This window comes from Priapulus caudatus, unplaced genomic scaffold, assembly GCF_000485595.1.
Source record: "Priapulus caudatus unplaced genomic scaffold, Priapulus_caudatus-5.0.1 Scaffold182, whole genome shotgun sequence".
NCBI classification, from domain to species: Eukaryota; Metazoa; Priapulida; class Priapulimorpha; order Priapulimorphida; family Priapulidae; genus Priapulus; species Priapulus caudatus.
In genome coordinates this window covers 254,166-268,534 of record NW_014577243.1, presented here as the reverse complement: position 1 = coordinate 268,534, position 14,369 = coordinate 254,166, and the positions used below count along the sequence as shown (strand labels likewise).

At 42.3% G+C, this 14,369-nt stretch overlaps 1 protein-coding gene and 1 long non-coding RNA gene across 2 annotated transcripts in view; one reads left to right on the top strand and one right to left on the bottom strand.

Moving 5' to 3' along the window:
* Window positions 1–3,648: 3,648 nt before the first annotated feature.
* LOC106806849 (homeobox protein OTX2-like) lies at window positions 3,649–11,063 on the bottom strand. Its single transcript, XM_014808980.1, has 3 exons — window positions 10,940–11,063; window positions 6,558–6,721; window positions 3,649–5,502 (listed from the first exon to the last, which is right to left on the bottom strand). The coding sequence occupies exons 1-3, from the start codon at window positions 11,046–11,048 to the stop codon at window positions 4,939–4,941; spliced, it is 837 nt and encodes a 278-aa protein (XP_014664466.1). The 5' UTR covers window positions 11,049–11,063; the 3' UTR covers window positions 3,649–4,938.
* A 14-nt stretch (window positions 11,064–11,077) lies between these two features.
* The window catches only part of LOC106806850, a 17,806-nt gene continuing 14,514 nt past the window's right edge, over window positions 11,078–14,369 (top strand). Inside the window, exons 1-2 of the long non-coding RNA XR_001393590.1 lie at window positions 11,078–11,099; window positions 11,357–11,359. This is a non-coding gene — a long non-coding RNA (uncharacterized LOC106806850). The remainder of the gene's footprint in view (window positions 11,100–11,356; window positions 11,360–14,369) is intronic.

The window sequence follows — 14,369 nt, the reverse complement described above, 5'->3', positions numbered from 1 at the left end:
GTGTGTGTGTGTGTGTGTGTGTGTGTGTGTGTGTGTGTGTGTGTGTGCGTGCGTGTGTGTGTGGGTGGGTGGGTGTGTGTCTGTGTGTGAAATCGGGGTCGGTTCTTTCTTCTGCTTTGCTTGGATGAAAAATGTTAGAAAGCCATACCATAAATCGTCGATTCCGTATTACGAGTATTTTCGTGAAACCAATTGCAATCGGTATACAAAACCTGACTATATTAGCGTATGTACTAACTCTACAGTGGATTTTCTTTCCGGTTATCTAATATGTTTTTCGTCATGATAATTAAAGTATTCATAGGAAATTTTCTTATTTTGTCTCATAACATTTTTATACTATCGCTACACGTGTCTCGACCAAATATGTGTGTTTTATTAAGATATGCGATGTGATGTGATGATGCCCGTTAAGAGCACAATGCCTAAATTTTAAAATATAATGTATGATATACAGGTAACGACAATAGCTATGTAATAGTTCTTAGCAAATAATACTTATATGCTTTACTTACTTACTTTTACGTTTATTTGTTGCAAGGAATATCTACGGTGCCTGGTTTCGTGTTGATTTTTATATGAACAACGGGCTTTAATTCGACTTTACACACGAAGTTTTCCCGATATTAGCTTTACTAAATTCTGGAACAATTCATCCTAGTTTTTCATCGTGGTTAATGGACAAATTAGTTGGTCTTGTAATAAATAGAACAAATTGTACACATATCAATGTGAGTACGTTATGTGTATACTTCACGTGCACGCGGATAGAGGGCGCCAGATGATCGTATCTGAATTGTATGAAAATAGTAGGTACCGTACAACAAATCCAAAAAAGTCACTACATTACATTTTTCATCCTAGATCTATTAACCCTCGCCAGAGGATGCGTAGCTACAAGTATTTGTCCTACTTAATATATTAGCAATATATCGAGATCCGACGTTTAAAACGAGCGCCTTTGCATAGTCCCATGTTTACTAATTAAGCTTTAGAGCGTCTAATTAACACGAACATATCGTGAATCAAAACAAGTAATGTCCAATTTAAAAGGTTAAAATGTGTTAACAAAATGTGGACTGCAATAATATATTTTTGTTATACTTGTATATTTGATATTCATCAGCTATTTGGGCTAAATAACCATTTTGCAGCTAACACAGTATTACAAATAATCTTATCACGATATTAACGAATAACGTCGTAATGATAATGTCATTCAAGATGTTGCAATTCATGTCTGTACATAATCTTGAATAATAATTGCATTGTACATCATGATGCGCTCAAAAATATAAGCTACCGGCAAGATCGCGAGGTTATCATAAAAAGGATACCCGAATTCACACTGTGTGTGAACACTCTTTAATCGGCGTACACAATTATATGAAGGTATTACCATTCTATTTTCAAAAAGCACACAGAATATCTTAAAAAATCGAAATCCTAAAATATTTTCGAAATCAATCGCAGTATAGAAATTGTAAACGAGCCGAATATATGTGCAACAAAAGCATCGACATACGATGGACAGTTATCATTGCGTATAATGATGCCATTATAGCTCCGTGAAATAATATAAAATACATCAATCTGTAATAATTGTATGCGGATGGTTCGTTTGAGAAACTTTCATAATAACGCGTTATAGTACATTGGATTTTGTGCAGGCTGGAATGAATGGCGCGCGCACTATATTTTGCTGCTGAGCTCTGTGTGCGAGCAATCATGTAGGCACGTACGCATCTTATATCTACTCTGTATGTCAGCTACACTACAACGTTAAACTTCTTGCATTATCTTAATTTTACATTCGTTCATCTCCGTACTTCCAACACTCTGCTCCGCAAAATGCCCCGTAAAATGTCTACCTCCCTAATTCGTGACTATGTGCGAGAGTAGAATCGCATTAGGTTTCATTAGTCGGTTTGGCGCAGTTGTTTAGCCAATTGATCCCCGTTATAGGACCGCCAACTAAAATATTTACCAATGTGAACATGAGACTGAAAGTGGCTGTGAAACACAACACGTGCCACTGCACCAGCTATATACGCTGTGTATGTCATACAGCTAGACAAGGTGTATCGGGTATAGGGCGATAATGTGTCGTGAAAACCAAGCTACGAAATACCAGGGGTTCCTACATACGCAGAATCATTGGGTTGTGTTCAATTGGCACGTACTAAAATATGGTAATATATCGAATTCGCTGAGGTGGCGCGCGATTCGATGAAGAACACATGCATTAGCAATAATTAACATCAGTTGGCAGCCTGAATATCATTTCGAAATATATTATACATACAAAAGCATGCACACACACACACACACACACACACACACACACACACACACACACACACACACACACACACACACACACACACACACATATAATATATATATATATATATATTTATATATCAGGAGTAGATAATAGGAGTAGATAATAGATATCCCTATTATCTACTCTCTATATATATATATATATTATATAATATATTATATATATATATATGTATAAAGAGAGGGGAGAATAAAAATAAAAGAGAGAAAGAGGGGACGGGAGAAAGGGGGCCCGATACGCGAGGTGATGCTAAGGATCATATTATCGTCATTCGTCTCATCGTTTTGTTGTTGTTGTTATGATTATTATCAGGAGTTAATAAAGACAAAGAAGTTTGACACGTATTTGGTACTGATTTCACTACATTTTGTCGTACGAGTGCGATGTGAATAAAAATCGTCGTCGTCGTCGTCGTCGTCTTTATTAACTCCTGTTATTATTATTATTAGCAGCAGCAGTAGTAGTAGTGGTATAATAGTGAGAGAAACCGAGCGAGAGCGAACCACAGCACGCCATACACGACCACACGAGAATGAATCTTTGGCATCAGCGACATTAATATTTTCATTATTGTTATCGTCTTTTAATTCCCTGAAATCTGTTATCATGGCCCATATGCGTATTAGTATATTTTTTACGTATACTAAAATTATTTAATGCAAAATTTAATTATCTACTTTTTCTATTTGAAATTGGATGCGATGAAATGATCTATTGTCTATTACTTATATTGTATTATCATAACGTGAGTTATTAGCGCCTAAATGTGGTCCCGATCGCTGTAATTCTGTAATTAGGTATATGAGTAATCGGAGGCATGTAAGAATCGGTAAGAATAAGTAGCGGTGCGTACATGCATTTTTCTCATTACACGCCACGCATTAGTCATTGGTTTATCAACGGCTGCAGTGATTTTGTTGGTTATATCTGCTCGCATGTGCGGTAGAAGTCGGATGATAAGGAACATACTTAAAACCAATTCAACACGAAAATAATTTTGCCAGCGTAGTTTATTCTGAAATACCAAGATGCAGGCAGGGTCAAATCGACGTCATATATATATATATATATATATATATATATATATATATATATATATATATATATATATATATATATATATATATATAGATATATATAACTATATATAGACTTGTACACTTTTACACAAACGCGAAGAAACCAACGTGCAGCTGTTGCAGTGGTTCGTGGGATATATATATATATATATAACTATATATAGACTTGTACACTTTTACACAAACGCGAAGAAACCAACGTGCAGCTGTTGCAGTGGTTCGTGGGGGTTAATAAAGTGACGAGCCGGAAAGATTCGTCACAGGTAAAATGTTTATTCTTGAATTGAAGTTTGATACACCGTCGGCCATCGCGAATTCCAACCGTAGGCATCTTGATGGATCCGTCGCATGTACGCGCATATTCATTTAACCAAAGATTCAAGCTGCTATGACAAGCCCTACGCAGCAATAGATACGTGAGAAATTAACTAAAGCTATAGATGCACATACGCATGTATGTTCTTGCCCGACATTTTTTGAGTATGCTGCATTTTGATTACCATACCTTATTGATACGTCATCGAAAGTACATGGAAACTGTAAAACTGGATTACATCAACACATAACTGAAATGAACTTTACACGCCAATATTCGTTTCCTCGCTACATCAGTGCCTCTATATGCCGCCGCATTTTTTTCATGCCTATAGCACTGAGCTGACGTGTCATTTGAAAACATTCCCGCAGTAAAATAGGATCTGCATTTACTTCGCAAATTAACGCAATTGGCGACTTGTGCGGCGTTTCATATGACTCGGTCAGCATGGAAGCTATTCCGTATATTCTGAAAAGTTCACATGGCTGTGTTGTGAAATAAATGACGTTGTACAAACGAACCTCGCGCAGATATAGATTACAGTAACACAAACGACAGCGTTCGGATTTCGAATATAAATTAAGATATTTGAGCAGCATAATACGACACGTTTATTTTGCACAAAATATAAGCTCCCTACAATGACTCATACCAAGCCAGCATGCTGCGCACTATATACGTACTGTATAACGATAAAACAGAACAGTCACATTTCTTTACAATATATACAACTTATCGTTCCCGGGACTCTTTACGCGTAAAGCTACGATTGGGAACTATACATGCACAAAAACACCACGTAGTGAGCGGTCGCTAGACCGTTGTGAATCCAACAAAACAACAACAGTTTTATAAATAGGATCGTGTTTGTAATTTGTACAATATGTCATGATCAGCTTTATGATAACAGCAACACGAATCTTTCCCACCACTGACGCTGTCTCCAATCCTGCCACTCCACAAAATGCTATTTGTCGTTTTACGTACAATCAACCTGATTATTCATTTCCATCAGTGAAAGCGTAGACATTTGTGGAACGTGAGTCTTAGTACCTGCAGGATTGAGAGGTCAGCCGGATGGAGCCTGCGTCACTTTCCCCTCGCGGGGTACACGGGACGCCGTCATCTCGCGACATAGTGGCTACGGCTACGTGTTGACCTAGTCGATGCAGTATTGCGCTGGACCCGAAGCAGTCTTACAGCACCTGAAACTTCCAAGAGCTTTCGTCACCGTATTTAAGGCAGTCATTTTGTCCGGGCATGTTGCGAGATTGATGGTGATGCGGCAGGCCAGCGTGCGACATGTGAGGGGACATGTTGGTGCCGCTCATCTGGTTGAGTGTGGTGACTGGTGGTAGCTGAGGCATCGCGGGCAAATAGTCCATGTTGCCGTAGTAGGACGCCGGCCCGTAGTTTTGCGTGGCGTAGCAGCCGCCTCCCTGTGCGTTCGTCATGGGGTACGCGGGTCGCTGCATGCAGCTATTGCTCATCGGGTCCGGAGTTATGGACGCCGGGCTCCAAATGGAATTCGCCGACGGTGGCACAATAGGCCCGACGCCGGTTATGACGGGCGTCTTGTACGGGCTTTCCTTGTACAGAATCTCGGCTGAAGACGACGGCGTGCGTGTCGTCGTGGTTGAGGTGGTTGCGTTGGTGCTCGTTGGAGTCGACGGTGACTTTGCCTTCTTCGGCCGCGCTTTGTTCTGGCCGCCATTCTGCGCCTGCTGCCGGCATTTTGCTCGGCGGTTTTTGAACCAAACCTGTGAACAAAAGAAGTCGCCTGGTTATACTAAGTTGGGTGCTAGATGTGGATATACAGTAAACTGTGTAGATATTTCTACGCGTCTATGTCTGTCTTCGTCTTTGTCTATCTTTATGTCCATCCCTTTGTTTTATATGCATACCGGTGTGACACAGTGAGACGGTGATGATATTCGAAACTGTTATTTATGTGTTTCGGTATGTGCGGATAGAGTATGGCAATATGCATGTTTTTTGTAGATGTAGGTGTTCGAGCTGGGGGGACATCATTGTAGTAGACCAGGAAACCGTCAGTGACCCTTTTCGCAAACGCTTTCTGGGCATATCTGTTATGTTTTCTCGCCGAATGTAACAAAATTGCTTTTATCAGCGAACAGGTTTCTAGTATTTACTCTGTCGAGAAGGCAGCATTCCTGCCATGTCAGTAATTCGTGTTCTCTATAGCACTGTGTGCACACCGTGTGCGCAGGAGGACACGTCTCAGTCGTCTGCACACACCGCAGCGCTAGACTGACAGCCTCCTGAATTGCCAGGAGCGCTAACGCTCACGTCGGCCGCTTCTCCACGAGCTGTAAAACCTTCAAGTTTCCTCATCGCGCTCACAATTAGCGGACAGACGCTAGATCGGTACTGACCCAGTGTGAAGGGGGCATGGATCTGCAAACGCATATGCGATGCATCGCCTGTAGCTAACGATGTTAAATGCATGATAATGATTTCAATGCCGTCTCTGTTATTATTCTTGTGGTGCAATCGCGTTTTAATGTTTTTCTCTTTATATTTTCATGAGCGATTTTAGTTATATCGTGTTGACATTAGGGGCTGTTGGATTTGTGCAGAATATAGTAAACACTGCTTGGAAAACTGAGTCAATATTGTATTTTCTTCTTTTAAAGAATTTGGTAAATTTTACGTTTTGTAATGCACTGTTCTATTTGTGTTATATGGAATATGAAATGAAATTAAATAATCAACGACTGAACGCATTTTAAGAAAATATCATTATGCTAAAATAATAATATCAAAACCAAGCGGATGTCGAAGAAAATCTTACCTGTACACGAGACTCGGGTAAATTTATTTTCAGTGCCACCTCCTCTCGCATGAATATATCAGGGTACCTAGTCTTCTGGAATAAGGCCTCTAGCACATCTAGTTGTGCGCGGCTGAATGTGGTCCGCTCCCGTCTCTGCTTTCTGCCCTGGTTAGATGCGGACGCTATAAGCAAATGTAAAACTATAGTTAGTTAAGGGTCGACAAACTCAAAATCTCTGAATCACGTGCCACTCTAATTACGAATCTTGCTTGCGTCAGCATGCAGATAATTCCTGTACAAATGTCGTGTAAAACACACAGCACCGTAACGACGTAGCGTAATCGGAAACAAAATGCATAATATACTAGAGAATGCGGAGTCGTAGATGCACGCGCACGCGGCGTGGACGCGTTAACATCGATTAAATCATGTATGTCCTGCGCAGTACATATGGGAATCGAGGCAGCATACAATGAACGATTTTCTCATTTTAGGGGTAATTAGGAAGGTGACACTCGACGCTGTGATCGTATAACAGCGACGCATTCTTCGCCGCGATAGTAGCACATTAACTATTTACGAGAAACCACAAAAAGTTTATGAATTTTACATGAAGCGTCAAATTGCGCTGTTTAAAGCGCAAACAAAGAAGAGACTCGCAGTGTCTCGGTCACAGGGGAGAAGCGCGTGCATGCGGAGGGAAGTACGAGCGAGTTGCGCCGTCTTCTAAATCCTGGCGGAGCGATATTTATAAATAATTACTCGGGAGAAATGTCAAAGGAGGGAGAGGAGTAATGCCTCACTAAGTCACGCCGAGCGATATATATATATATATATATATATATATATATATCTGCTGTTTTCTTGCTGACACATTGCGAGTAGGTGCGAGGTCGCTTGTGCCTCCGATGATATCTATTATTGTCACCTAGCGTTTTTATGTTTATTATTTATGCATTAGGTATATGATACGTTGCTGTTGTAGCTGCTATTTGAATATTGTGGCTAAATGTTTACCGGATTTGACGAATCTACGTGTAAATTTGAGTTAAAATTTCCTACGGACACATACGAAGTGTAAACGACGTATTCATAGTGTTTAACCTGTAGATAGGCTATACAGATCTTGCATAATAAGTGAAATTATAACTGCGTGTGCCGTGATCGGTAATATCCGGTAGTATACCTGTCAGTACTCATTCCTATATTTAGCGAATCAATTATTGTCAATATTCGCACCGCGTATATTGTAATTAATAATAATAATAATAATAATAATAATAATAATAATAGTAGTAGTAGTAGTAGTAGTAGTAGTAGTAGTAGTAGTATAGGTGCAATAATCAGAATGATTTTTTTTTTACTTTCAGGCATAAATAAAAGATAGTTGAGCAATAAGGCGACGTTATGCATATCGGGGATGTCGAGCGGTAAATGCACGTTTTCGTCAAGAATCAATGCAACGGCTGTATATTCGGGTAAACAACTATAATGTACAAATGTTTCGTTTACTTTCGTAGTTACTCTCATCCGTTTGCCGCGCTTGCATTCCAGATGACACGCGAAAAAACGACTCCTGCCCTTCTCCATTGACATCAAGCTGGTTAGGGACAATTCGGGAAAACCGGCTATGTAAACAATCGCGGCCAAATTTGATGAGTTGTCAACACACGGGTGCAAACAGTCGACTCTTAATTGAAAGGTTTAACTAACGCGCCGACTGGAAACATACACACAGCGTGCTTGCCAAAGCCGGGCCCAGCCCGTTGACACCTTTTAATGGCGAGGTGACAAGCATACGCTAACAAAAGCTCGATTGACGACAGCGCGTTGTCACCATGTCCCGCTGGAACATTGTCATACAAATGACGTCGAAAGAAGCGACTGTCGTACTTGGCACTTGTGCCAGCAGCGAAACAATAATATAGACACGGTTAGCAAGTTTACAGCCAGGCCGTATTAGCAGTGGGCACGCCTGCGTTTTGTTACTTCTCTGGTTCCGTTTTGTTGGCGTATACTATGCGGGGATACGCACGGACATAAACGAATGGGTATAAGCGTAAAGACATTAGATGTGTCTGGTATGGATGTATCTTGGTAGCATCTGAGATGTGCATGCACGCGCGCACACACACACACACACGCGCGCGCACACACACACACGCATACACACACACGCACGCGCCCGCACACACACACTCACGCGCGCACACACGCACGCATACACACACACGCGCGCACACACGCGCCCGCATACACGCACACGCGTATTAACCAATAATCACTGGCTGACACTACCAGCAATCCATGAATAACAGGGAAAGCGCGTCGACACGCGTTGCCTAAAATTGTTAGTGCGTATACTGTTGATGAGATATAACTATAATAAAAGGGCACCACTAGGAAGTTACGTGCTAATTAAAAATTAAGAGTAAGCGTGTTTCAATAATATCTTCAAATCTAAGTCGTTTTGATCATTAGTATTCAATCGATCTTCAGACAAGTGAACATCGCTTGCAAACATTGACATAACTTCCTATTGCAACGCGATTATGTTTCATATTATTTCATACGCAAGGAAGAGTAGCGTGAAGCGCTACCAAAGCAACAATTCAAACGCTCGTAAATTGAACGCGACGCCAATATGACAGTAAGGAAACCGGTTTTGCGTGACCTGTACTTTACAATATCAAACTAAAATATTTCACAGCTAGCTCCACCTATGCGCCGGGTGCTAGCCCCTCTCCGCTCTACATATATGACGTTGTACATGACATTGTGACCGCAGACAGAAGAGCAACATTGCCGAAAAGTCACACTACAGACGCTGTTTGATTCGTAGCCGCGCTTGGAAGGAGCAGAAGGAGGTGAAGAAAAGAGCTATCGTTGCCCTGGGAAAAGTAAACAGTTTATGCCGCATCTCTATCACGCTCAGCAAACTCGCGAACTCGAAACCTCCCGAAAACCCGGTTTTCGTAAGCTAACACTCGGCTGCTTCGTGACCGCACGGGTTTATGCCACTCTTTGAACGACACCGCTTCGCGCCGAGGTGCCACGTTGATTGGCAGTCAGAGAAGAAAAAATGCCCCCATGCTATATAGGTAACGCGTTCATCATTTTAGCTGTCTATCATTAAATGCCTCTTAATTATTATTTTAAAGCTTTTTACATCGCATTCAGGAACGCCCGAAGTGAACACGGAGAGGCACGCCAGATGTCTGTATACTGCGTATTTGTTCGCACAAAAAACGTTCATACTGATTTAATAGAATGAAACCTTGTTATCCATAAATAAAAAGACGCGTCAAGATTCATAGTCACTTGGTCAAAAAAAATTGGTATAATTCACATTACATGAGCAGATAACATGCTGTTGTCGTCTCTATGTTTGAGCTGTTGCAGGAAAACGAAACTTAAATACCGCAAACTCGAATAAGACGCAAATAATGCGGCAAACAATGCTGAGCGACTGACTAGTCAACACACCGGTTATTGGAAGCAATTTACGGTATTTTTTGGGGACAATTTACAGCTTAGTAATAACCCGCACAATACCATGTTATTTGCGAGCTAAGATAGCGCAGGTTATCATAAGGGACACACACTGGGTTCACTGGGAATGCTTTGAACTTTTTATTTATTCTCATCGAAGTAGCTATATCACACACACAATTATATATATAATATACTATATATAAATACAATATAATATACCGCCACGGTCACCATGTATAAGCCATGACCATGCATACCTCATTTAATTCTAGATATGCATGAGATCACAATAATGCACCCAGGATGTATCGCGTAGAACACTAAAGCGATGAATGTTAACTACGTTATATTGTTATAATATAATTACATATGTATATATATATATATATATATATATATATATGTTATAAAAAGAATAGTTATAATAAGTAAATATATTTAACTTATATTATATTAATATCATATACTAGCATAATCCGGCAATTGGCTCGCAGCCACTATGTAATTCATGAACCTTTTGTGTGTACTACGCGAAAAATATGAATGCCCGTGCATTTATATAGCGTCAATACTAACACGCACTCTTTAGTGACCTCAAAATATATTAATTTAGCCAGTATAATATTTTTGTTTTCCCTTTCTATCTATCCATACTCATATATATATAATATATATATATAAAATAATATGATATATATAAATATAGTATATATATATATTGTGTGTGTGTGGTGTGTGTGTGTGTGTGTTGTGTGTGTGTGTGTGTGTTGTAGTGTGTGTGTGTATGTGTGTGTGTGTGTGTGTGTGTGTGTGTTGTGTGTGTGTGGTGTGTGTGTGTGTGTGGTGTTGTGTGTGTATGGCGTGTGTGTGTGTGCATATATAAATCGCATAAAATTTGTAACTACGAGGTAGCCGCACGGGCCCGTGCAGGTAGTTCAGAGACATTTTGAAGAGTTGAGAGCAGGGCAGCCGCGTTGACAGAGTACGGTGGCCCTTTAGGTACGTCCCGTCCATGCCTCCGGCCGACGAGTGGCCGTACCATAACGCCGTTTTTCGCGTGCGAACGTCCATGCCGTGGACTGCGGAGACAAACCAGAATAATTCGACGCAAACACTCTAAAAATACGTAGCGAAAACAGCAAGTACGCGTGTGTATAAATTGACCTTCTAGTATTGGTTGCGCTGTTAACCGGCACGACTTTAACCGAAATCGGCGTGCCACAGGTCAAGCGGAAGCACCACATCCCGACACATGTTTCGCACACGCTGCATGAGAACACGGCAATCAGGCACAAATCCTCTCCCAGGGAATTAAGAGTAAGTCCGTCCGTCCAGATGACAGGTTATCCCACAACATCAGTACGCAATATAGGTAGAACTGAGAAGTCACTCAACTTGAACTAGCACCCAGTTGCTGTATTAAATTAGTGGACAAGCTAGGTCTGCCTGCGTCAGCCGACCACCTGGGCACCACCCAAGGACAGAAGACTACTTCGGAGGCCGCTGTGGCCTGTTCCAGCGAAATTCACGTGCGTTCGCCTGACGCCAGTCAGCATTAATGCAGGCTGCAGCTACGCAGTGCACTACCCATAATTGCCTCGGCAACCAATCACAGTGCCGAAGTGAGGCTATACTGCGTGTATTGTGTTGTGAGGTGACAATTAAGCAGCCGATATGCTGCTTCCAGTGCAATAAAAGCTACGTCACATTTAGAGGCAAAGAATGATAGTTCGTCGGAGATTGTTGATTCTATATGTGTCACCTAACTAAGTTAGACATCACCATACGACACACGCACACACTCTTTATATATATATTACACTATATATATATATATATATATATATATATATATATATATATATATATGCGCGGGTGTTTGTACGTGTGACATTTGACATATCCATGGGCGCATTTAACGTTGTAATAGCGACGGTGGATTAAATGTGGTTTTTTAAACGAAGCCTTGCTCTTGCCCCTGCACTGCGGAAATATGCATGCGCCCCGCCATGTTAGCAGTCACGGAGTCGTGACGTTATGACGATTTCGCTCAGTTCCTATTCTCTTCGCGCGCGTCAAGCAAGCAAGCCGCTTGACGGACCGACGGCAAGCGAGCGCCAATTAAAAGTCAATAAATTAATTAGACTGGCAGAGGAGCCGTTTGCGTGTGCTACTGCGGAACGGCGATAACAGCCGATAAGGACGCATCTTGTAGCTGGCCTGCGACCTGCGTGATGGATGACCGAGCTCGATATCCATCATGCTTACTGTCATGCGCAGCCAGGCGAACAGAACTTGACCAGCGCCGTAGCACGCGCGCCGTGTTTTTCTCGAAAGCGCCCAGCGCGAGTTACTGAAAAGAGGTAGGAAACGGGAAAAGAGCGAGCAAGCGAAGGGGTGGGAAACTCAAAATAATAGAACGAGCGAGAGAGCGAGTAAATATGGCGTCAAAGAGCGAGAGTCGAGGTGAGAGAGAGATATACAGACTGAGAGACAGACAGATAGACCGACAAACACAGATACAGACCGATATACATGCAGATAGTGGCAGAGGGATCGACGGACAGATTGACAGACAGACAGACAACGTGACATCAAGATGCATCCGAAGACGACGAATCTCACCGTTATCCGCGACACTTTGCAATAAGTACGTTAACAATATGCGCTTGTTTGTGGGCTGATTGAGCAGGCGAATAATGTCCCCTAGAATTCCCTCGGCGGCCATAAACACTAACGAGATAGGCGGGATCCAGGCAGTTCAACTAGCTGTAAACGTCAATCACTCGACTAGAAGCGTTCCGTCACCTTCGCGGACGCGCGCGTGACAAGCAGCGTGTGCGAGAGTACGCTAGCGCGCTCTTCGTTCTCTCCGTCAAGCCGACCCGACAGCTGCCATTTGGCTTACTTGACACATGAAAAACTGCGGTGAATTTACGTCACAGTCCGCCATGATTAACAAACGTTGCGAATGGCGTCATGGCGAATGCCGATCGGCTACAAAATGGCGGTGAACAAACAAACATTCGGCTCCCGACCGCCTTTTCCGCAAGATTCAAATGCGGTTCTTCCTCTCAGCTAGAGTCTTTGAAGTCTTTGAGTTCTAGCAGGTTGGCGGTCGTACACAAGCCCTCGCAATACGTTGATCGCAGAGCGCGGCAAGGCAAAAACCAAGCTGCTGCAACCGCTTCTCCTCTTTTTTTAATTAAATGTATTTCTGACTGAGCACGAGAAATATTTCGCAGAAGTCAACGAGACGCGCGCTCTCTCTCTCTCTCTCGCTGGACCTTCAAAGGCAGCGCCGCTGATTAGAGAGGTGTGTTCGCGAGAGCAGGTAGACGGCAGCAGGGTTCCCCCTGAGCGCGCTCTCTATGACACTCCGTTCTGCACGTGTGAAGGAGCGACCGATTGTTTCGGTAATTAAACATCGCACGGCGCACCTGATCTCGCCTTGTTTTCCGCCTCTTACGGGCGTGAGCTTCTCATTCATTCAATTCATCTAATTGCCTATCTCGTTACTGGTGTGGGCGTGCTACGCACATACCCCAGATTGCCGCGACTGCATCTGCGTCATGCATACATACATCCCTGCTGATCGCTGCTGTTATTATACGCCCCTTTGTTCATCATGAATATTATATTTAGTAGCTGTTCTCATTGCCAATATAAATGATAAATGTAAACATTATGATTCAATGTTGATTGAAATCAATTCCCTGGATTATCAATGCCGCTAATCGATTTATCTAGACGATACGACGTCGTTCAAAGTACATTACGTTTCAATCGGGTGAAATGCGATGCATTTTAATTGCGCTTGATAACGCCTTTCGTTATACGTTTAGGTGGCAGCCGTTGCCGTACGATTCGAAGACTCTGCTTATGGTCGCCAACAATGTTTTCGCCGTTGTTTGCATATATAGCAGGCAATGGCACGCGCGCCATGCAGCGCAGCGTCCCTCTAGTAAAGCTATATACGCATATGTAGCGGTCGTGTATTATTCTACAATGAACAGCACCCCTGCCGCCTGCAGCGAGAACCAATACGGGATAAATCACCCTTTATGTGCGAGGAAATACGGATTTCTCATTAAACAAGTGAATACACACGCATACACACACGTGTGCGTGCGTGCGCGCGTTTGTTATATATATATATATATATGTGTGTGTGTGTGTGTGTGTGTGTGTGTGTGTGTGTGTGTGTGTGTGTGTGTGTGTGTGTGTGTGTGGTGTGTGTGTGTCGTGTGTGGTGTGTGTGTGTGTGTGCGCGTGCGCGTGCGCGTGCGTCGTGTCGTGTGTGTGTAGGTTAGTTTAGTTTAAATTTTTTAACTT